Here is a 25779-nt window from a genome sequence, read left to right as displayed (position 1 = left end):
TACATTTGTCAGTTGTTCAGTTTGTTGCCTATAGAGAAATTAAAAAACAAACTACTGCAGAATCTGATTCATCATAGATAATTTTAACATTATGGTAGTCAGAGCCACGCAGGTATGTTAGTGAGGCCAACTAAAAGATCTTGGATCTTTCTTTCGTACATATTTTTAAGATGCTGCCAACTTCCTTCATACTTTTAAGCTTGCTGCCAATTCCAAAAAAAACTCAACATCAAAGCTTCTGGGACTAACCCTCTTCAGCACAGGAAGTGATGCAGTTTGTTTTTCCACTGTGTTTGGTTGTTAGCATGAGCAGCTGTAGCTGTGGCATATGAAATAAAATGAATAAAAACAGGACTCCATTTTATTAAGTCTAAGACATTAAGTCATTATTTGCGGTTGCTTAAAGGGGAAGTCACAATGTCGTAAATTGATCGGATCACAAATGTTTCCGTTACTACAGACCAGTCCAAGTTAAAGGTGATGCGAGATAAACAAAATCACTTTAAGTACAGAAAATAGTTTGGAAATAATACACAATATGGATAATTAATCAGACATTTTGACATATTGATCGTGTTTTCAGGAAGCAGCAAAAAGATTTACCAACAACAAAGCTTTCCAAACACGTTCGCCAACAAGCAACACTTCAATTGCAAAACAAACAAACTCCTTTTAGGATCAGATTTTCCTGTGACCCCTGAAGTAAAAATACTTTCAACTCCCTTATTTACCACAACAACCAGTGTCTGGACTCCAGGGGGGATTCTGCTTGATCAGCACTCTGAGTCACTGTTTATTCTGGTTCAGGATAGAGTCCGATCGCCAAATACTTTGCACTAGTCATTGTTATACCAACGAAAAAAATGTATTGTTGACACCGGAACAAGTCTTTCGTGATTGAAGTGTCCACGCCTCTTGGCACTTGATCCCAGTTTTTATTTAACCCATCCTAGATTAAAGTGCAGCGGGCTGCCCTGTGAGGCGCCCGGGGAGCAACCAGGGGTTGGGTGTCTTGCTCAGAGGCACTTCATTGTGTGAACTATGCCTGGGGATCGGACCAGCTACCTTGTGGTAATGCGACGACCACTTAACCACCTGAGCTACAGCCGCCCCAGTTTTGTTTTTGTACAGAGCCTCACTCTAACCCTAACCCTAACGTAAGGTAACCAATGGGGGTGTGGACTGTTCCAGGAAGTAATTACAAAATTAAGTTGTGTGCCAGGTTGCAGAGAGGACTAAATGTCTTAAAGACAAAGAGCTCTCCTTCAAGAAAGCATGTCACAAATGTGGAAGGGGTGATTCATGAATGTGAACGAGCCTGCGTTGTTGCGCGAGTGCCTTTTTAATTATTTAATTGCATGTTCACTTTTTCTGTCAGCTGGATATACAGCAGTTGCGCAAGATCAAGCTATTGTTTTGAGACGAAGATGTCTTCTTGCACATGTCATTATAAATACAGGTGTGTCTGTTTTGGCAACCATTAAATATTTATTTTATTGGTGTCCAATTTAGATTCCAATTAACCTAAGCTGCATGTCTTTGGACTGTGGGAGGAAGTTCGGAGAACCCGGACATGGCAGTATAAATACAGGTCTGTCTGTTCCAGCAACCATCAGTCTCACGGTTCACCACAGCCTGGATCTTCAAAAACCATGCTCAGCTTCACACTCAGCACCACACTGCGTGAGTACACAATTGACTGGCAATTATACAATAGTTTTGTGATTTTTCATGTATACGTAAGAATTAAAACTTCCGCTGTCTTGCTGAAGAAACTAATAGCTTTTAATACTTAACCGGAGTTTCAGGGTGATGTTAGCAGCTGGAGGAAAGTCGACCCACATAATCAATATTGCGACTCAATGAGAAATGCACTAGGAGCGACATGTGTCACTTTATTTGCCATAATAGGTATAAACCAGGACAATGTGATGATGTATTTTTTTTTTTTTTATCACAGAAGGGCATATTTACAATACATTTTAAAGAGTTAAATATATTTTCCATGTCCTTTTCAGTTTGACAAGTTATCCTTCCATCATTTTTTTTGTGGTGGCATTTCTGAAGTCCATGCCTCTAAAACGTCTTATTTCACAGTTTGTAAGTTTGTATAATCAGCCTTTTGCCCCTGTCCGATGAGGGGATGGACCGGATCGGGTACTTCAGCTTGTACAGTTCATGGTCAAACATCACATAAAAAACTTCTCCTGCTTTGACATGTCAAAATGTCTGATGCGGGAAAAAAAGAGTATACTTTAAGAATTGTTTTTTGTTTTTTATGCTAAACTATACATGACTGCAGCTTATGTTTGGCGGACACAGTTTGACAGCAATGTTTCTTTTCCAGTGCTTGCAGCAACATGTTCGCTGATGACAGCAGGTAAATATCTGAGTGGCATTAATGATGATTCTTCCACACACTTCAACTAATGCTTTTGCATCCTTTATTTGAGTTGTTTCTGCAGAGAGGGTCATCACTTGTTCCGGCGGCAGCAATGTCCAGCATCTGAGCTGCGGTATGGCAAAACTCTCCCATATAAACAAATATAATGGAGTGATTTGTCCTGCTTCGAGATTTATTATTTGGTTTATTACAGATAGCGGAGTGATCGGTGTGCAGGGAGCACTGTATGGACGTGCAGACAAGGAGACCTGCTCTAAGGGAACACCTGCGGCTCAACTTGCCAATACAAAGTGCTCTCTGGAGGGCACACTGGACCTCCTTAAGAAAAGGTACACATCACCTGCACAGGAATAGAAAATAAATATGTTGTTATTGCATATATTGTTAAGGTGGATACTGCTGGAAATGAATCTCAGAATCAAGTCAAGGATTCAATGTCACTGCAGCTTTAAAAAATAATAATAAATGTCATAATTTAGTTGTTGAAATTTGAGGCAATCAAGTTCATGGATGTATTTCCTTATTGTCACATTTTGTTGTGTGCACTCTCATACTGAGGCTTTGTGATTGATTAGTGTGTCAGATTTCTCTTTGACATTAATATGTCAACAAAATGAAACAAGAGACTGGACATCAACATTTTTGAAACCTGGCTTTATACAATATTCTGGTTTCTGTTTTGGAATCATATCTGACGAAACAATGCCTCATTTGCACATTCAAACTGAAAGTTTCAGAAATCTGAATGTAAGTAATCAGCTGGGGATGTTTCATTGTGGTATCTGCTTGTTTAAACGTATCCCCTTAATGTGTTTCTTGCAGGTGTAATGGCAGGAGAGAGTGTGAACTGAACCTGAAAGTTGTTCTTACCTCTGATCCCTGCCCTGGCATCTCCAAATACCTGGACACCAACTACACCTGTTTCCCAGCAAGTCAGTCACATGTCTGCATGAAACTGAGAAAAAAAGCTGCATATTTTATGGTGTGATGTCTAATGTGATTCACTTGTGTTACTTTGACAGATCACCTTGTTGCATGTGAAAACTCTTTGGCACACCTCCAGTGCGGTAACATATATTTTTCTTTTTGCATTCATGGTGGATTAAGCATAATTACATTTTCAATGCATCTGACCTCTCTGACTTCTCCACCTTGTTAATTGTTCCTCCTCTTTTTCACAGATGAAGGACAGGTCATTTTTGTGTACGGAGCCGACTATGGACGCCGTGACCAGACCACCTGCACTTTTTCACAACGAGCCTCTGCGATTAAAAATGTTGCTTGCTCAAATCCCACCAGCAAGGTTGCTGACAGGTACGGCTGCAGACCCATTAATGAATATAAGTAATAAATATGGATCTCAAGAAACAATTTGGCACAGATAAATTAATCTGAGTAAATTATAATTCCTGCCGAAAGAAAGACAAATTAAGCCACATTTAACCATGGTTGAAACATGCGGCATGCAGGCCGTTGAACCATTGTAGTAAAGCTCAGTTACCAGTACGTGTTATAGCCACAAAGATGAACCAACGCAGATTAGATTTCATATGCTCCATGGTGAATTCAAGCCTGTTTTCACTCATGTCACTCTGCCTCCACAGCTGCAATGGGAAAAACAGCTGTACTATCAGCGCAAGCAACTCAGTGTTTGGAGACCCCTGTGCCGGCACTTACAAGTACCTGGAGGTGGCCTACGGATGTGAATGTAAGTATCTTAAATGCCCATTAAGATGGTTACTCTGATAAACAACCAATTATGAAATAGTCTGAAATGAATATTTTTGTTTTTTTTAGGTCCTGAACAACCTGGCTTCGACCAGCCACCGGTAACACCAGCGGCACCATAACTCAGATTAAATAGACCACATAGAATGTATTTCTGACAAGGTTTTCAATATAGTGTCAAATATCTGAAATGTATGTCACATTGGGCGTTAATTGTAAAATTCGAAAAGAGGTATTAATAATTGAATTAATATAACATGATTGTTTTGTTTAGAGTTGTTATAATATGCTTTGGATTGAACAATATACATGTTAGCTAAATATTATTGAATCAGGCAAATTAACTGAACAGATTCTAATTATCTTTTTGTATTGTGCATATAAGTCAGGTCAGGGTTTTGGTAAAATTCTTTGGTTAAATTCCCAATGTGTTTGTGTCACAACGATCTTTATCTGAATTGTTTTATTTCGGTTTATTCAACAAATGTGCTCACAGCAGATTCAATATATCAAAGGGCATGTTATGTAAGCATTGTGATTCTTAAATGGGTGAGTCTTATCTTTAACAACGAAAAACAAGCTTTTTTAAAATGTAGCATTTCCTTCAGATCTTTCACAACTGCGAGCAGACATCTTGGAAAGGTTATAAGAATACAAATTCACATGACCCACCAAGATGTTTAGTAGGTGTCACTTCGGGACTTCATGATTTAAAATCAAGGATGAAGCTGTATAAGGAACTTTCCAGAACATTTAATGGACGTGTGACACCTGTGTCGCTGTGGTCATTATGGGTTAACTTGCTGAAACATATATATCAATAAACGTGCACTGCATTAAATACATTTGTCATTTTGTCAAGTTAATTGCTTCTAGAGAAATATTAATTAAAAGAATCTAGTTCCACATGCATAATTATACCATGATGGCAATCAGACCCACACACTGTAACAAGATGAATTTACAGTAATTTGCTGGCAGCAATTAACAAGTAAGTAGCTGCAGTATATTTCACAATATGCTGACTGTAAAATTAATCACAGTACCTGTTTGTAGTCATTTTTACAGCAATATTCCCAGTACTGCCATTGTTATTACAGTAGATATCAAAATAACTACTTGTCATCACAGTAACTGTGTGGACACATATGACAGCCTGCAACATGAACATATGGACAGAATTCTTCTGCAGACTTCATCAATGGCAGCAACGAAGTATTTTCCAACATTTTCATCAAATGACTAAGCAACAAGCCATCGCCTACCAGTTTTCAGTTTTTTTCTGAACAGGTACTGTAAGGGTGCCTGTTAGGGACAAGCCACTCTTTTGTTTGTCCATGTTTAGTTTGTTGCTTACCTTTACGACCTTTAGTATGTTAAAGACCAGCAATCGATTAACTTTATGCAATAACATGATGTTTTCCAGTTCAGTTCAGTTTTTTTTTTCTCAGGGAGGAAAGTCCAGTCTGTGTTGGTTAGAACAAGTGCACTAAAGTCTCGTTGAATGAGGCGGAGATGTGAAGGACAGCTGACCAGCGGCGGTTTTGGAGCCCGCCAGTCGGGTGAGACGAGCGGCCCGCGGCAGCACCGCTGCACTCTAAGAACAGAAACTACACAACAATTAGTGCTTTGACGTCATGTTCAAGTGGACAAGATGTCTACACTGCCTGTTGGAAGCATGTGTGTGCACACATACATGAATCGCCTTCAAAGTAAAAGCAGTGTCATTGTATTGCATTTATACAACCTCACGCGGGACGGACGAGGAGAGCCGTAAGGAGCCCAGGCCTGAATTATGCCGTCTGAGAGAGATTTAAAGTGCAGCACCTGTGTGCCGCAGTGATAAGCCCCGCCCAATGCACAAAACATAAATGCAGTTAACGCATGATCAAATAATTAACCCTGTTAATCGATTGAAAAGTTAATGCTTTATTAACGCGTTAACTTGCCCAGCCCTAGTTTTCACCGTCTAGTGTGATTGTGAAAAACATGTACATCATACAAAAGCTATAACTTTTAATTATAAAAAATTATATATATATATATATATATATATATATATATATATATATATATATATATATATATATATATATTATCATTATTATTATTACTATAGGCCACCAGAGAAGGCTTAGAAGGTCCTGACGGCCTGCCACTGCAAGCTATGTGTTGACTTGGTTTGCAGTTTTGTTTGAACACATGAGGGCAGTAGAAGCATGTTGGACCAGAGCTTTAGTCTGATTTGTTCCAACCTCCGTGTTGACTGAGCAATAAATCAATACGCCTTATGAGCTATTGCAAGCTTAAGAGAAGTCACTTTAACAGCGACAAGTCAGGAAGACCGAGCAACTACATGACAAGCTCAGTGTCACACGCACCAAATGAAATGCAAATCAAAGCACATTTGCTGTGTGTGACAGCTAACCAAGTTGAATCTTTCTCAATCTTAAATTAATCAAAGAAAGAATATTGTTAGCTATTCATCTATTACGTTTGCTTAGCCTCGTTTTATAATGTTTTTTTGTACAGATACCTGCAGCCATGTATCTCTGCCTAGTGGATGCAGAGGGGCACGTGTTTTCATTTCCACCTCTTACCAACAGTGAGAAAACCAAGGTGTGTGTTGTTGTAGCTGATTCTTCTGGATCAATGATGATTAATCTTCTTAAACTCTGATGCTGTATACACTTTCAGCTATTTCCTATCTGACTGATGAGGCGCCACAGGAACTCACAAATGGGACCTCAGTAATCAAACACCCACAAAAGACAAGAGAGATTGGATCAGAGTTTAATTCACGTAGATTTATTTGTAACACACAGATTACAGGACAGCTGACCAGCGGCGGTTTTGGAGCCTGCCAGTAGGGTGAGACGACAACAACTCCTGCAACAACAGTCGACCACAACTTGTGAACAAACAAACAGACATATTACACATTGGTAACTGCGTGTTTTATATCAATGTGTATCATTAACAGCAGAATGATTGTAAACTATGAAATGAATCTCACTGTTACTGGATGTATGTCGGCTGGTGGGAAAGTACTGCAATAGCGGCACATATAGTCACATGATAAAGCAGAGACTGGGATCACGTGACAAGAGGCGTGGACACTATAGTTAGGCATACGCACTAAATATAGATCAAGCTGGAGACAACTCTCCAGCAATGTACAAACTATGCCCCACTGTTTTGCTTGTATCCTTGACAAATGGAGCAAGCCACTCTTTTTTTTGTAAAAGTCTGCGCCAATTCCACCTTCACTGACTTTGAGGCGCGTTCCCGCTAACTACGTGAGGTTTTGGGCTGTCCCACTGTCACATCGGCAAGTGTTTGAGGGCTCTCTGGCAGACATTTTAAGCTCTTTATGAGCCATTTCAGATACCGACTTTGCTTAAGGGAATTACCCACAACTCATTGCAATGTGACGTTAAACACGCAGTTATCAATAGAAAAACGGAGACGTAAACAAAGAAGTACGTGGGTGTTCAGCCCGATAACTAACAGTTCCACAACAAAATTAACGATTAAAGATGGAACATAAAAAACACAGGAAATCAGAAGAACGCAAACGCTGATTGGCTGACGCAACTATGACTCACGCGTTCTGGCTGCTGGAGTTTGGAAATTTCAACTCGCACGTCGAACACTCTGCGGCCGACGTGCTGTTCACGCTGCCTCAACGCGTCTTTTTGTTGCCTCAACGCGTCTTTTTGTTGCCTCAACGCGTCTTTTTGTTGCCTCAACGCGTCTTTTTGTTGCCTCAACGCGTCTGTCGCGCTGGAAAACATGCGTCTTTAATCCAATTATTAGGTGGTGGAGATAAGGGTAACATGGATGCCAAAAGAATTTACTCTCGGTCCAACATCCATCTTTACAATTATAACCCGAGTTTGTAATGATTTTGAACTCTGAGTCCATCTGTTAAGGTCAGATTCAATACGTTTATATACATCCAGGTACTTTTTTGAGATGGTTGTATTTAGGGATTTGAATATTTCAATAACAAGGTATTTCAAATGTTTAACGATAGGGATATTAGAAGGTAGGGAACTTGGTATTAATTATTGATCTAAAGAGCTGATTTAGTCTATTTAATTTCATAACCTGTAAAGGAACTAAAATCTGTAAAGGTACTTAGAATATGTGGAATGGAAGTGGGAGCTTTGTCAACATATATTAAAATGTCATCAGCATTCATGTAAATTTTATGGATGGTGTCATTGAAAGTTATTGGAAAGATAGATGGAAATTCTCTTGGAGTTTGAGCAAGTGGTTCAAGTGACGACAAGAACATGGGATGTGAAATTGAGGAGAGGCAATCCCATTCGTAACTACAGTAGCCGTGAGATTTTTATAAAGTAGCTGGATCAATTTAATAAAGTTTGTCCCCTAATCTTTCCAATACTCCTCATAAATAATCCCATTCAACCCTATTAAAGTAGACTAAATCATTGGCATGGCCTTATTTATAAAACTATTCTTGATGCACTTACATCTTATCTGTGTAAATAAATTTATCAGAAAAATGCTGGAAACTACCGCCTTCTCTCTGTGACAAATACGCAGGGCCTACTCTTGCTAGCTGTCCCCAACGTCCGTATGGAAATGGGAAAACGGGATTTTCGGTTTGCTGCTCCTGCGGCTTGGAATCTACTGCAGACTGCTCTGGGGTTACGAGAGCTGGTCTCTCTAGGTGTTTTTTAAAACAGATTATAAGAGTTGGAGGAAGGTTCATCTGGTTGTAGATGATTTAATGAGGTGTGTGCACCTGTGTGAACTATATGCTGTCTTGAGTCTCAAGCTGTGACGTAAAAATGTTCTGTCACTGTTTTATCTGTATGTCTGAAACTTTGTTGAAACCATGTGTTACTGCTGCCTTGGCCAGGACCCTCTTGAAAAGGAGATTTTTAATCTCAATGAGGCCTTCCTGGATAAATAAACCCTAAATTAAAAAATAAAAATGAAAATCAGGCTCTATTAATCCAACAAAAATATTACATTTTTAGCCCAGCTAAATGTGGACGAGCAAAGTTCCACTACAGTCACTTTTAGTGAGCCATGTTTTCGTGGTCACCCATGAAGTCCAAAGACAAAAAGACAATTACAGTAGGGATTATAAATGGTTACAGGAAGTAATTACAAAATGAAGTTGCGTGCCAGTTTGCAGAAAGAACTAAATGTCTCAAAGACATAGAGCTCTCCTTCAAGAAAGGGTGGAAGAGATGATTGGTGAACTGAACAAGGCCACTTGTTGGGCTTGTCAGTGAGTCACTATCCTCTTTTACCACTCTTAATTATTTAATTGCATGTTCACTTTTTCTGTCATCTTGATGTACGTTAGTTGCACAAGATCAAGCTGTGGTTTGGAGGCAAAGACACCTTTTTGAGATGGCTTTATAAATACAGGTGTGTCTGTTCCGGCAACTATTGTTTGTTTGATTGCACGTTGCATTGCTTCCAGCCGCTCTGTCGTCAGAAGAAAATACAAGTTGTATAACTGCACAAGAGACTGTTGCTCTCACTGACACTACTGAACATCGGTGTAACCGCAGTGATCTTGGAGTTACTGTTAGTGGAACCAGGTGACTGGGTAAGGATAAAGTTCACAAAAGAAAGTGGACTGAGCCACGATGGTGGATTGGGCCATTTGAAGTCGAGACTTTACACGCCCTCCAGGTAAGAGGTGATACCAAAACAAAGTAGCACCATTTGACTTATTGTCGAGCCGCAGATCCGCCGACCTTGAGATGCAATCAAAGGATCGTTAGAGCAATTAGATAAAACCTCAAAAATGACTTTGCAGAAGAGTATGTAAAATATTTAGTTCTATGTGCTACACCTACATTCCCAACAACACTGCCTCTTACAGATTAGTGACAAGAGCATTAGCAGGACCAGGGGCGGATCGGCCATAGAGGATACCGGGGAAATCCGACAGAGTTGGGCCGACCCACATCCATCATCAACCGGCTGTCTCTATGACATCGCCGGCCCAGACTAAATTTTATGCTATACAGAACACATTCAATTTTTCTAATACTCAATGTCATTAATTGTTGCTCACTGACATCTCCTTGCGATCTGTATTCACACTCATGGTTTTTCACACCCAGCATGCAACACTACTGATCACAATCTGTATTCACACTCATGGTTTTTCACACCCAGCATGCAACACTACTGATCACAATCTGTATTCACACTCATGGTTCGGATGTTGCTTGCACGTTTTCAAAGCATTTAGGACATCCTGCCTTGTTTTGAATCCAGAACACCGGAACGCCGGCAGAGTTGAAAAATACATTTAAGTTCAATTCTTGGAGTAAAGTTATCACGTAGCCTATTGACATGTGTCAAGGCTAAGAAGCTCAGACGTACAGACGGATGTATCTGGGTATTTTTCAAAATGAAAGATTTTTCCGTCTTGATTTGTTTTTTTCATTTTTTCTGTGCGGCCCAAAGGGACGTTGCGTCACTCACTTGCACACAAAGCCGTTTTAGAGTGTGATTGAGTGTGTACATGATACGCGCATACACTACATATATATTCATACGTAGATATTAATTTGTATGCTACTGCTAGCTGAGACATTTAAATAAATATAATCTGATTGATATAGATGATGAGGCAATTCAAAATTAGCTGATACATTTCCCCAACACTGACACATTTACTTGAATGTCATAATGGTTGTCACAAAATGATGATGCTTGTCATTAAGTCATTATCCTCTTTCATCAGTCTTTAATTATTTAATTGCATCTTCACTTTTTCTGTCACCTGCTAGTTAAGCAAGACCAAGCTATTGTTTTGAGGCGACGACATCTCTTTGAGATGGCACGATACAAACAGGTGTGTCTGTTCTGGTAACTATTAATTATTTGATTGCATGTTCACCTTTTCCGTCACTTAGATAGGGGCCGTCACGCAAGATCAATCTAATGTTTTAAAGGCGAAGACATGCCAGTATAAATACAGGTCTGTCTGTTCCAGCAACCATCAGTCTCACGGTTCACCACAGTCTGGATCTTCTAAAAGCATGCTCAGCTTCAGACTCAGCACCACACTACGTGAGTACACAATTGACTGGCAAGTGGCAACTATACAGTAATTATGTGATTTTTCATGTGTAAGTAGGAATTAAGACTTCCGCTGTCTTGCTGAAGAAACTAATAGCTTTTAATACTTAACTGGAGTTTCAGGGTGATGGTTGCAGCTGGAGAAAAGTCGACCCACATAATCAGTATTGCTACTCAATGATAAATGCACTTAAAAAGGGCCTGAAAGGGACATATATGGGCAAAGTATATAAAAAAAATAACTAATTCATCGCATGATTTCTCACGTTCAGTCAGTTGCTTACCTTAAAGATGTTAAAGACCAGCAATTGATTCACTTTAATGTTTAATGTTTTCCAGCTCAGTTCACTTTTTCTTCCTCAGTGAGAAAAGTCCAGTCTGTGTTGGCTTAAACAAGTGCACTGAACATCTTGTGGTGTGAGGAACGTTCTCCTCTTTGAGAGAAAAGTAAAGATTCAGAATTGATACTGACTTAAAGTGCTCTGCCATAGTGGATCAGGAGCTTTGCGCATGCGCGATTAACTTTTAATCTGGACGCGGAGGCTGCCGGTGTGAGTGCTTTATATGGGGCGAACTGCTTGTTGCAGCACTCAATGGTCGTTGAGAACAGAAGCTACATAACAATACGTGCTTTCATGTCACTGCGCTCATTTATTCAGATTTGGGGTCCCTTTGCTAATTATATTGTAAAGGACATTGACTCTGCTGCAACTTAGTATTGTTGGATGATTTATTTCCCATTTGTACGATCGAATGGTCATTGTCTCGCCAAAAACACTAACATTAGCTTGTAAGAAAACCTGAATCTTTCACATTTACAAATGCAGGTTTAGCAGGTTAATTTTTTATTTTTTTAACCTGCATTCAACCACACGGCACTAATTATAGCAAGGCCCTCATACAGATGCTTACTCAGTCTCAGTGTCATGATCTATTAGGGACAGAACAGAGTCATCACTAATGTTAGTAACCCCTCTGCTTTTCCTGTCAAAATGTCTGATGTGAAGAAAAAAAAGTATACTTTGGGAAAGAATTTATATTTTTATGTTAAACTATACATGACTGCAGCTTATGTTTGTCGGACACAGTTTGACAGCAATGTTTCTTTTCCAGTGCTCGCAGCAACATGTTCGCTGATGACAGCAGGTAAATATCTGAGTGGCATTAATAATGATTCTTCTACGCGTTTTCTACATACAGGATGTGGCTTGAATGCACTTCAACTAATGCTTTGGCATCCTTTATTTTAGTTGTTTCCACAGAGAGGGTCATCACATGTGAGAGCCTTAGCAATGTCCAGCACCTGAGCTGCGGTATGGCAAAACTCTCCCATATAAACAAATATAATGGAGTGATTTGTCCTGCTTCGAGATTTATTATTTGGTTTATTACAGATAGCGGAGTGATCGGTGTGCAGGGAGCACTGTATGGACGTGCAGACAAGGAGACCTGCTCTAAGGGAAGACCTGCGGCTCAACTTGCCAATACAGAGTGCTCTCTGGAGGGCACACTGGACGTCCTTAAGAAAAGGTACACATCACCTGCACAGGAATAGAAAATAAATATGTTGTTATTGCATATATTGTTAAGGTGGATACTGCTGGAAATGAATCTCAGAATCAAGTCAAGGATTCAATGTCACTGCAGCTTTAGAAAATAATAATAAATGTCATAATTTAGTTGTTGAAATATAAGGCAATCAAGTTCATGGATGTATTTCCTTATTGTCACATTTTGTTGTGTGCACTCTCATACTGAGGCTTTGTGATTGATTAGTGTGTCAGATTTCTCTTTGACATTAATATGTCAACAAAATGAAACAAGAGACTGGACATCAACATTTTTGAAACCTGGCTTTATACAATATTCTGGTTTCTGTTTTGGAATCATATCTGACGAAACAATGCCTCATTTGCACATTCAAACTGAAAGTTTCAGAAATCTGAATATAAGTAATCAGCTGGGGATGTTTCATTGTGGTATCTGCTTGTTTAAACGTATCCCCTTAATGTGTTTCTTGCAGGTGTAATGGCAGGAGAGTGTGTGAACTGAACCTGAACATTGTTCTTACCTCTGATCCCTGCCCTGGCATCTCCAAATACCTGGACACCAACTACACCTGTTTCCCAGCAAGTCAGTCACATGTCTGCATGAAACTGAGAAAAAAAGCTGCATGTTTTATGGTGTGATGTCTAATGTGATTCACTTGTGTTACTTTGACAGATCACCTTGTTACATGTGAAAACTCTTTGGCACACCTCCAGTGCGGTAATATATATTTTTTCTTTTTGCATTCATGGTGGATTAAGCATAATTTAATTTTCAATGCATCTGACCTCTCTGACTTCTCCACCTTGTCAATTGTTCCTCCTCTTTTTCACAGATGAAGGACAGGTCATTTTTGTGTACGGAGCCGACTATGGACGCCGTGACCAGACCACCTGCGTTTTTCAAAAACCTGCCTCTCAGATTAAAAATGACGCCTGCTCAAATCCCACCAGCAAAGTTGCTGACAGGTACGACTGCAGACCCGATGCTAAATATAAGAATTAAATCCAGATCTCAAGAAACAATGTACTATTTGGCACAGATAACTACATCTGAGTGAATTATAATTATTGTATGCCGAAAGAAAGTAAAATTGAGACACACAATTTATAAAAACATGAACACGTGTGTGTGTGTGTGTGTAGGTGTGTGTGTGTGTGTGTGTGTGTGTGTGTGTGTGTGTTTTGAAACGTATACCTGCTCCTATGAGTTGAGGAGAGGATGGGGGAAGATTTTGGGAGGAATGAGCTCTTTACCGAACACAGTGGTCACAACATTGGTCATTTGGGAATAATACCCGGCCTGATATAATAGGTTGTGTCATTAGGATTTTATATGGGAGTACTGGTATTTTCAGTTATTTTCTACTGTTGCTGACTGTGAAAGACCTTTAAAAGCACTAAAAAATGGCTGAAAATCACCCTCACACTAAACAGGGCCTGGTGGTTCTTTGTTCCTGACTTGATTTCTAAAGCACGATGAAGGCAACAGACCAGCATTGGTGTTTCTCAATGCTAGATTTATTGCTCAGTGCCCTTTTAGGCAGTTTGAGTGTCCGCTCTCGTGCAGCAGAATATTGAGCCCTTCTGTAACAATGAGCGGACAAAAGAAAAGAAAAGTTCACAGTGAGTGCAGAGTGTTTAATGAGGACTCGGACTGCTAAACGTTTTTTCCCCAAAGTACAATCAAAGGCTGAGTGTCTTATTTGCACAGAAACCATAGCGATTCAAAGAACACAATATCACATGTCACTTTTTCATTAAGCATGCTAATGCAGCATTCACACCAAAATTGATGTTAATTTGACACGCAAGTAGATTACATGCAAAGTCCATTTTTCAATGGTTGTAAAAAAGAAATTTTTCGGCGGGACGGCGCAAATAGCGCGTTTGATGCGTGGCATAAGCCAATCAGCGTTGAGAAGCTCCACCATCATCACTGCCATCCTGTCATTGCTATCAAACTGCTGCTGGTCCGCCTGAAGTAGCGCTGATAGCAGATGTCATTCAGACGCTGTTGTGGGAATACGGATAATATTATGAACACAGACACGATGGAGTTTAATGTTCCCACCTATGTAGAATTTACACAAGGAGCAAAAAGCAGAACTAGTAGTTAATAAAATGGTGTATGGCGGGAAACATAACTGTTTTTACGAAGATAAGCCATAGAGATAAGCCTATTTAGCCCTGTTCAGGCACAACATTCTCGACGCATTTGGAGTGAACATAGCTTTACTATGCTCGGCCCAGCCCGTCTGTCAAATTTTAAAACTCATTGTGGCTCCTGAGCCAAAAAGTTTGCCCACCCCTGTGTTATAGCCACAAAGATGAACCAACAGAGATTCAATTTCATAAGCTCCATGGTAAACTCAAGCCTGTTTTCACTCATGTCACTCTACCTCCACAGCTGCAATGGGAAAAACAGCTGTACTATCAGCGCAACCAACATGATGTTTGGAGACCCCTGTGTCGGCACTTACAAGTACCTGGAGGTGGCTTACAGATGTGAATGTAAGTATCTTAAAAACCCATTAGAATTACTCTGATAATATGTTATGTAATATATGGGGTGGGGAAAATGTTATGCTAATCATGATCAGTTGCTGAAATCGTCTAAAAATAGTCTAAAATTAATATTTTATGTTTATGCAGGTCCGGAGGTCATGCCTGGTCCTGAACCACCGGCTGAACCTAGCGGCGGGGAACCACCAGCATCACCTTGCGGATGCCCATTTGGAGGCGGCAAACCTGACAAACCTGGAGGAGGCGACAAACCTGGCGGAGGCGACAAACCTGACAAACCCGACAAACCTGGCGGAGGTGACAAACCTGGCGGAGGTGACAAACCTGGCGGAGGCGACAAACCTGACAAACCTGGCGGAGGCGACAAACCTGGCGGAGGCGACAAACCTGACAAACCCGACAAACCTGGAGGAGGCGGCAAACCTGACAAACCTGGCGGAGGCGACAAACCTGACAAACCTGATGGAGGCGACAAACCTGACAAACCTGGCGGAGGCGACAAACCTGACGGAGGTGACAAACCTGACAAACCTGACAAACCTGGAGGAGGCGGCAAACCTGACAAACCTGGCGGAGGCGACAAACCTGACAAACCTGACGGAGGCGACAATCCTGACAAACCTGGCGGAGGCGACAAACCTGACAAACCTGACAAACCTGACGGAGGCGACAAACCCGACAAACCTGACGGAGGCGACAAACCTGACAAACCTGGCGGAGGTGACAAACCTGGCGGAGGTGACAAACCTGGCGGAGGCGACAAACCTGACAAACCTGGCGGAGGCGACAAACCTGACAAACCCGATAAACCTGGAGGAGGCGGCAAACCTGACAAACCTGGCGGAGGCGACAAACCTGACAAACCTGATGGAGGCGACAAACCTGACAAACCTGGCGGAGGCGACAAACCTGACGGAGGCGACAAACCTGACAAACCTGACAAACCTGGAGGAGGCGGCAAACCTGACAAACCTGGCGGAGGCGACAAACCTGACAAACCTGACGGAGGCGACAAACCTGACAAACCTGGCGGAGGCGACAAACCTGACAAACCCGATAAACCTGGAGGAGGCGGCAAACCTGACAAACCTGGCGGAGGCGACAAACCTGACAAACCTGATGGAGGCGACAAACCTGACAAACCTGGCGGAGGCGACAAACCTGACGGAGGCGACAAACCTGACAAACCTGACAAACCTGGAGGAGGCGACAAACCTGACAAACCTGACGGAGGCGACAAACCTGACAAACCTGGCGGAGGCGACAAACCTGACAAACCTGACGGAGGCGACAAACCCGACAAACCTGGCGGAGGCGACAAACCTGACAAACCCGACAAACCTGACAAACCCGACAAACCTGACGGAGGCGACAAACCTGACAAACCTGGCGGAGGCGACAAACCTGACAAACCTGACAAACCTGACAAACCCGACAAACCTGGCGGAGGAGACAAACCTGACAAACCTGGCGGAGGCGAAAAACCTGACAAACCCGACAAACCTGGCGGAGGCGACAAACCTGACAAACCCGACAAACCTGGCGGAGGTGACAAACCTGGCGGAGGTGACAAACCTGGCGGAGGTGACAAACCTGGCGGAGGCGACAAACCTGACAAACCTGGCGGAGGCGACAAACCTGACAAACCTGGCGGAGGCGACAAACCTGACAAACCCGACAAACCTGACGGAGGCGACAAACCTGACAAACCTGGCGGAGGCGACAAACCTGACAAACCTGACAAACCTGACAAACCCGAGAAACCTGGCGGAGGAGACAAACCTGACAAACCTGGCGGAGGCGAAAAACCTGACAAACCCGACAAACCTGGCGGAGGCGACAAACCTGACAAACCCGACAAACCTGACGGAGGCGACAAACCTGACAAACCTGGCGGAGGTGACAAACCTGGCGGAGGTGACAAACCTGACAAACCTGACGGAGGCGACAAACCCGACAAACCTGACGGAGGCGACAAACCTGACAAACCTGGCGGAGGTGACAAACCTGGCGGAGGTGACAAACCTGGCGGAGGTGACAAACCTGGCGGAGGCGACAAACCTGACAAACCTGGCGGAGGCGACAAACCTGACAAACCTGGCGGAGGCGACAAACCTGACAAACCCGACAAACCTGGCGGAGGCGACAAACCTGACAAACCTGATGGAGGCGGCAAACCTGACAAACCTGGCGGAGGCGACAAACCTGACAAACCTGATGGAGGCGACAAACCTGACAAACCTGGCGGAGGCGACAAACCTGACGGAGGCGACAAACCTGACAAACCTGACAAACCTGGAGGAGGCGGCAAACCTGACAAACCTGGCGGAGGCGACAAACCTGACAAACCTGACGGAGGCGACAAACCTGACAAACCTGACGGAGGCGACAAACCCGACAAACCTGACGGAGGCGACAAACCTGACAAACCTGGCGGAGGTGACAAACCTGACAAACCAGACAAACCTGGCGGAGGAGACAAACCTGGCGGAGGTGACAAACCTGACAAACCTGGCGGAGGCGACAAACCTGACAAACCTGGCGGAGGCGACAAACCTGACAAACCCGACAAACCTGACGGAGGCGACAAACCTGACAAACCTGGCGGAGGTGACAAACCTGACAAACCCGACAAACCTGGCGGAGGAGACAAACCTGACAAACCTGGCGGAGGCGAAAAACCTGACAAACCCGACAAACCTGGCGGAGGCGACAAACCTGACAAACCTGGCGGAGGCGACAAACCTGACAAACCTGATGGAGGCGACAAACCTGACAAACCTGGCGGAGGCGACAAACCTGACAAACCTGACGGAGGCGACAAACCTGGCGGAGGTGATAAGCCTGGCGGAGGTGACAAACCTGACAAACCTGGCGGAGGCGACAAACCCGACAAACCTGACGGAGGCGACAAACCTGACAAACCTGACGGAGGCGACAAACCCGACAAACCTGACGGAGGCGACAAACCTGACAAACCTGGCGGAGGTGACAAACCTGACAAACCAGACAAACCTGGCGGAGGAGACAAACCTGGCGGAGGTGACAAACCTGGCGGAGGCGACAAACCTGACAAACCCGACAAACCTGACGGAGGCGACAAACCTGACAAACCTGGCGGAGGCGACAAACCTGACAAACCTGACAAACCTGACAAACCTGACAAACCCGACAAACCTGGCGGAGGAGACAAACCTGACAAACCTGGCGGAGGCGAAAAACCTGACAAACCCGACAAACCTGGCGGAGGCGACAAACCTGACAAACCCGACAAACCTGACGGAGGCGACAAACCTGACAAACCTGGCGGAGGTGACAAACCTGACAAACCTGGCGGAGGTGACAAACCTGACGGAGGCGACAAACCCGACAAACCTGACGGAGGCGACAAACCTGACAAACCTGGCGGAGGTGACAAACCTGGCGGAGGTGACAAACCTGGCGGAGGCGACAAACCTGACAAACCTGGCGGAGGCGACAAACCTGACAAACCTGGCGGAGGCGACAAACCTGACAAACCCGACAAACCTGACGGAGGCGACAAACCTGACAAACCTGGCGGAGGCGACAAACCTGACAAACCTGACAAACCTGACAAACCCGACAAACCTGGCGGAGGCGACAAACCTGACAAACCTGGCGGAGGCGACAAACCTGACAAACCTGACAAACCTGACAAACCTGACAAACCCGACAAACCTGGCGGAGGAGACAAACCTGACAAACCTGGCGGAGGCGAAAAACCTGACAAACCCGACAAACCTGGCGGAGGCGACAAACCTGACAAACCCGACAAACCTGACGGAGGCGACAAACCTGACAAACCTGGCGGAGGTGACAAACCTGACAAACCTGGCGGAGGTGACAAACCTGACGGAGGCGACAAACCCGACAAACCTGACGGAGGCGACAAACCTGACAAACCTGGCGGAGGTGACAAACCTGGCGGAGGTGACAAACCTGGCGGAGGCGACAAACCTGACAAACCTGGCGGAGGCGACAAACCTGACAAACCTGGCGGAGGCGACAAACCTGACAAACCCGACAAACCTGACGGAGGCGACAAACCTGACAAACCTGGCGGAGGCGACAAACCTGACAAACCTGACAAACCTGACAAACCCGACAAACCTGGCGGAGGAGACAAACCTGACAAACCTGGCGGAGGCGAAAAACCTGACAAACCCGACAAACCTGGCGGAGGCGACAAACCTGACAAACCCGACAAACCTGACGGAGGCGACAAACCTGACAAACCTGGCGGAGGTGACAAACCTGACAAACCTGGCGGAGGTGACAAACCTGACAAACCTGACGGAGGCGACAAACCCGACAAACCTGACGGAGGCGACAAACCTGACAAACCTGGCGGAGGTGACAAACCTGGCGGAGGTGACAAACCTGGCGGAGGTGACAAACCTGGCGGGGGCGACAAACCTGACAAACCTGGCGGAGGCGACAAACCTGACAAACCCGACAAACCTGGAGGAGGCGGCAAACCTGACAAACCTGGCGGAGGCGACAAACCTGACAAACCTGATGGAGGCGGCAAACCTGACAAACCTGGCGGAGGCGACAAACCTGACAAACCTGATGGAGGCGACAAACCTGACAAACCTGGCGGAGGCGACAAACCTGACGGAGGCGACAAACCTGACAAACCTGACAAACCTGGAGGAGGCGGCAAACCTGACAAACCTGGCGGAGGCGACAAACCTGACAAACCTGACGGAGGCGACAAACCTGACAAACCTGGCGGAGGCGACAAACCTGACAAACCTGACAAACCTGACGGAGGCGACAAACCCGACAAACCTGACGGAGGCGACAAACCTGACAAACCTGGCGGAGGTGACAAACCTGACAAACCAGACAAACCTGGCGGAGGAGACAAACCTGGCGGAGGTGACAAACCTGACAAACCTGGCGGAGGCGACAAACCTGACAAACCTGGCGGAGGCGACAAACCTGACAAACCCGACAAACCCGACAAACCTGACGGAGGCGACAAACCTGACAAACCTGGCGGAGGTGACAAACCTGACAAACCCGACAAACCTGGCGGAGGAGACAAACCTGACAAACCTGGCGGAGGCGAAAAACCTGACAAACCCGACAAACCTGGCGGAGGCGACAAACCTGACAAACCTGGCGGAGGCGACAAACCTGACAAACCTGATGGAGGCGACAAACCTGACAAACCTGGCGGAGGCGACAAACCTGACAAACCTGACGGAGGCGACAAACCTGGCGGAGGTGATAAGCCTGGCGGAGGTGACAAACCTGACAAACCTGGCGGAGGCGACAAACCCGACAAACCTGACGGAGGCGACAAACCTGACAAACCTGGCGCAGGTGACAAACCTGGCAAACCCGACAAACCTGGCGGAGGAGACAAACCTGACAAACCCGACAAACCTGGCGGAGGTGACAAACCTGACAAACCAGACAAACCTGGCGGAGGAGACAAACCTGGCGGAGGAGACAAACCTGGCGGAGGTGACAAACCTGACAAACCTGGCGGAGGCGACAAACCTGACAAACCTGGCGGAGGCGACAAACCTGACAAACCCGACAAACCTGACGGAGGCGACAAACCTGACAAACCTGGCGGAGGTGACAAACCTGACAAACCCGACAAACCTGGCGGAGGAGACAAACCTGACAAACCTGGCGGAGGCGAAAAACCTGACAAACCCGACAAACCTGGCGGAGGTGACAAACCTGGCGGAGGCGACAAACCTGACAAACCTGGCGGAGGCGACAAACCTGACAAACCCGACAAACCTGGAGGAGGCGGCAAACCTGACAAACCTGGCGGAGGCGACAAACCTGACAAACCTGATGGAGGCGACAAACCTGACAAACCTGGCGGAGGCGACAAACCTGACGGAGGCGACAAACCTGGCGGAGGTGATAAGCCTGGCGGAGGTGACAAACCTGACAAACCTGGCGGAGGCGACAAACCCGACAAACCTGACGGAGGCGACAAACCTGACAAACCTGGCGCAGGTGACAAACCTGACAAACCCAACAAACCTGGCGGAGGAGACAAACCTGACAAACCTGGCGGAGGCGACAAACCCGACAAACCTGACGGAGGCGACAAACCTGACAAACCCAACAAACCTGGCGGAGGAGACAAACCTGACAAACCTGGCGGAGGCGACAAACCTGACAAACCCGACAAACCTGGCGGAGGCGACAAACCTGACAAACCTGGCGGAGGCGACAAACCTGACAAACCCGACAAACCTGACGGAGGCGACAAACCTGACAAACCTGGCGGAGGCGACAAACCTGACAAACCCGACAAACCTGACGGAGGCGACAAACCCGACAAACCTGACGGAGGCGACAAACCTGACAAACCTGGCGGAGGCGACAAACCTGACAAACCCGACAAACCTGACGGAGGCGACAAACCTGACAAACCTGGCGGAGGTGACAAACCTGACAAACCCGACAAACCTGGCGTAGGAGACAAACCTGACAAACCTGGCAGAGGCGACAAACCTGATAAACCTGGGGGCGGTGACAAACCTGGCGGAGGCGACAAACCTGACAAACCCGACAAACCTGACAAACCTGGCGGAGGCGAAAAACCTGACAAACCTGGCGGAGGCGACAAACCTGACAAACCTGGCGGAGGCGACAAACCTGGCGGAGGCGACAAACCCGACAAACCCGACAAACCTGACAAACCTGGCGGAGGCGACAAACCTGACAAACCTGGCGAAGGTGACAAACCTGGCGAAGGTGACAAACCTGGCGGAGGTGACAAACCTAGCGGAGATAACAAACCTGACAAAACCGACAAACCTGACGGAGGCGACAAACCTGACAAACCCGACAAACCTGGTGGAGGCGACAAACCTGGCGGAGGCGACAAACCCGACAAACCTGGTGGAGGCGACAAACCTGACAAACCTGATGAACCTGGCGGAGGTGACAAACCTGGCGGAGGTGACAAACCTGGCGGAGGTGACAAACCTGGCGGAGGCGACAAACCTGACAAACCTGACAAACCTGGCGGAGGAGACAAACCTGACAAACCTGGCGGAGGCGACAAACCTGACAAACCTGATAAACCTGGTGGAGGCGACAAACCTGGCGGAGGCGACAAACCCGACAAACCTGGCAGAGGTAACAAACCTGACAAACCTGGCGAAGGTGACAAACCTGACAAACCTGGCGAAGGCGACAAACCTGACAAACCCGACAAACCTGATGGAGGCGACAAACCTGACAAACCTGGCGGAGGCGACAAACCTGGCGGAGGCGACAAACCTGACAAACTTGGCGGGGGCGGGAAACGTGGTGGCCGCCGCCGCCACCTACGCCGCCGACTTGTCCGCCGCGGCTAAAGTATGTGTGACACCCATGTCACTTTTGTTTCTTATGGGTTAACACGCTATACTCATTTATTTAATAATAAACATGCACGGAATTAAATACATTTGTCAGTTTGTCAATTTGTTCATTGCCTATAGAGAAATTCAAAAACAAACAACTCCAGACTCTGGTTCCAAATACATAATTATACAATTATGGCAGTCAGACCAATACAGGTATGACAATGTGGTCAACTGATAGATATTTCCTTTATACTTTCCTTTAAGATGCTGCCAACTCAAAAAATCACTCTCAACCTCAAAGCTTCTGGGAAAAAAAACTACAGACAGAAAGTGTCTGTATTGTACAGAAAGTGATGCAGTTTGGTTTCCCTCTGTGTTTTGTTGGTACCATGAGCAGCTGTAGCATATGAAATAAAATGAATAAAAACAGGTCTGCATTTTATTAAGTCTAAATCAGACATTACTTTTGGTTGCTTAAAGGAGAATTTACAGTGTGGTAAGTTGATTATAATACAAATATTCCAGTTACTACACTGATTAAAGTGATGAGGAAAAAATTATAGTCCTGGTTCCTGTTCCACATACGTGGTTTACTGATATAGCTGGATAATTTCCAGGATAAGATGACGTCGATCAGGTTTTTCGTTCCACAAAGCCAGTTTAGAGCAATCACCATAACGACACATCAAAATCCCCTTACCGGCCCCAGAGCAGGTTTCGTGAGAGTTCACTGGATAAGATGGCCACTCCCACCGGACAAAAAAGGCAGCTCCCTTCATCATTGATGAAGGAGCAATATTAGTTTTATTGGGAGAGAGTTCTTCCAGGTCGCCAAGATCCATTCTCACATCATGAGTACTTCATATGAGCGCTATTGATTCTACAGACAAGGACTCATTTATTTAAGAGACTTTCTGGAGCGGTTCATTGAACACCCGGCAAAGCCGGGTGTTCAATGTACCGTCTCACATAATGTACACAATACATATATGTACATGCAGACTGGATCACAGAAGGATTGTGTAAAAAATAGCGCAAGGCCACAGCTCGCTTTTTTGTGAGTGGTACACGTTTGTGTCCGCGATGAGGAGAACATCAGGAAAGCTGCTGCAGGCCGTGCTGCTCATAACGTTTATTTAGCGCTTAAGAAACTTATAGATGTGTTGAGAGCACTAATAATTATATGACAGTCATTAGTACACCATACATATCATTATTGTAGAACATGATGAAGGTGGACTCATGATAACAATACTTATCCCTGCTTCAATTAATTGAATTTTTGATTCTGAATAATACAAACATAGTGATCAGCTCATACAAATATTGAAACTCCTAGTTATATGGTAAACTACACACAGGTTACATGAATATACACATAGTTCATGACACATACGTGCACACAGTACATATATCCTCATAAGTATATATTATTATTATTCGTATACTACTGCCAGCAGGCACATTTTAATAAATATAATCTGATTGATTTGGGTGATGAGGCACTAAAAATTAGCCAATACATTTTTTAGTCTTATATTTTGCAATGATTCTATCCCAACCAGCGCAGGTGGTGTTACGTTGCATTCACAACAGGAAGTGTTGCTATGCTTCAATGTGAAAGAACCATTTGATTTTGCCATGATTGTAGACTTAAATTTATCATGTAGTCATGATCATATTCTGCTCGTCAGCAAAGAGAAGAGACAGTCCTTCTCTGAGTTTTTTTTGTCATTTTAGAAAAAGAAAACATCATGAATTTGGCATTTGACTTTTCTCCCTTCTAAAGAGGAGCAGGCATGCGCAATTATCCTGAAGACTGACGTCTCGTTAGAATGAAGGAGACCGTTTGAGGGAGGATCCAGCTTTGTTGAACCGACATATCCTGTAGTCAATCATCTCGTTTGGTTTCATCTCGTTAGGTAAAGCTGGATCAATAGGACATTTGATCGACTTTGTTGAACCACGTGCGTGAAACAGGGCCCTGGACATGCTATGTATTTGTTTAAATGACAAAAGATTGTGCATTTCTTCCATAACAAGCTGTATGTATCTGCGTAATTTCAACAAATCTTCTGAAGTCAATGCACACAACAAATATTATGCTTTTTCGTTAGAGCTGCGCCTCGCCTGTAATCCCGACGAGAGCATGCAGCCGCTGCAGGAGGCGTTCATTCAAAACTGCGATCAAGTCGGACAGTTTTGGGCCGCCTTCAAAGTATTAACAGGAAGTCCCAGAAAAAGTACTTCCTGTTAGTTCCGATTTTCAGGCTACTTGTAGTTTACAGATTACATTTGGATTCATTCATATGTGATTATAAATATATGTAATTATGGAGAAATGTGTGTGTAGCTGCATCCTTTGTTATTGTTATGTCTGCCTGTGAAATACATTAGTACTGGTTTTGATATGTTATATAAATACAATTTTGTAACCTGAGACTAATAGTCAACAATCGAGCATTATGTATTACAACTACAGTACACATAGCATTTTCCACAACACGTAGTGTTTGCTGTCAGAAGAGCCAAGCAGCTCTCTGATGTGGCGACAGCCAGGCGTTTCCCATCATGCACTGGGCCAGGCAGTCGGTGGAGAAAGTGGAGTTGGATTCTCTAAACACCACGGTCTTTTCTTAACTCCTCATGAATTCTCCTTCCCATCTTTACTTAACCGCGTGACGTCACGGGGGTCAAGAAAAAGTGCCCAGGGTTAGACGTTAGGAGGTGATTATTTGACTATTCGACTGCAGCCCAAATTGGACACAAATCTAATCGGGCCGGCGATCGATTCTGCACAGAACTGGCTCATCTCGAAACGGCCTATTGGCCCAATCCTAATCTTCACCCTTATGAACTCACAGACTTTGAGGCGCGTCCCCAGGAAGTCTGTGAGGATTTTGGGGTGATCTCTCATAGACATCATTCATAGCCATGTGACTTTACACATGGAGTTCCCAATTGAAAATCGAGACGTATAAAAAAGGTAAACAAAGAGGCATGTGACAAAATACCTTTTACACTACAACATTACGGATTAAAGATGGAAAATAAAAACACATGAAATCAGAGGAATGCAAAATATATACAATAATGTATTTTTTTTTACATTCGTCAAACATTTCGT

General features: G+C 44.6%; 1 protein-coding gene across 1 annotated transcript; it reads left to right on the top strand.

The window, feature by feature from the left end:
- Window positions 1–1599: 1599 nt before the first annotated feature.
- LOC137800810 (L-rhamnose-binding lectin CSL1-like) lies at window positions 1600–15317 on the top strand. The gene is made up of 17 exons (XM_068598160.1): window positions 1600–1683; window positions 2348–2380; window positions 2454–2516; window positions 2598–2733; window positions 3227–3336; window positions 3427–3471; window positions 3586–3718; window positions 4009–4112; window positions 4202–4233; window positions 11164–11212; window positions 12335–12379; window positions 12472–12534; window positions 12616–12751; window positions 13245–13354; window positions 13445–13489; window positions 13605–13737; window positions 15179–15317. The coding sequence occupies exons 1-17, from the start codon at window positions 1653–1655 to the stop codon at window positions 15315–15317; spliced, it is 1407 nt and encodes a 468-aa protein (XP_068454261.1). The 5' UTR covers window positions 1600–1652.
- Window positions 15318–25779: the final 10462 nt, after the last annotated feature.

The sequence above is a fragment of the Clinocottus analis genome, unplaced genomic scaffold (assembly GCF_023055335.1).
Source record: "Clinocottus analis isolate CAN_PGR_092001 unplaced genomic scaffold, fCliAna1.0.p SCAF_4, whole genome shotgun sequence".
Taxonomy (NCBI): domain Eukaryota; kingdom Metazoa; phylum Chordata; class Actinopteri; order Perciformes; family Cottidae; genus Clinocottus; species Clinocottus analis.
The sequence above is the reverse complement of the archived record's forward strand: the minus strand, read 5'-3'. Positions and strand labels throughout refer to the sequence as shown.

What these genes read in the sequence shown, in the direction of transcription:
- LOC137800810 (XM_068598160.1), top strand. Translation starts at nt 1,653, where the DNA reads ATGCTCAGCTTCACACTCAGCACCACACTGC. An exon ending in ATGTTCGCTGATGACAGCAG is followed by an intron (nt 2,381 to 2,453) that starts GTAAATATCTGA and finishes CCTTTATTTGAG; the next exon opens with TTGTTTCTGCAGAGAGGGTC. An exon ending in TTTGGCACACCTCCAGTGCG is followed by an intron (nt 13,490 to 13,604) that starts GTAATATATATT and finishes TCTTTTTCACAG; the next exon opens with ATGAAGGACAGGTCATTTTT.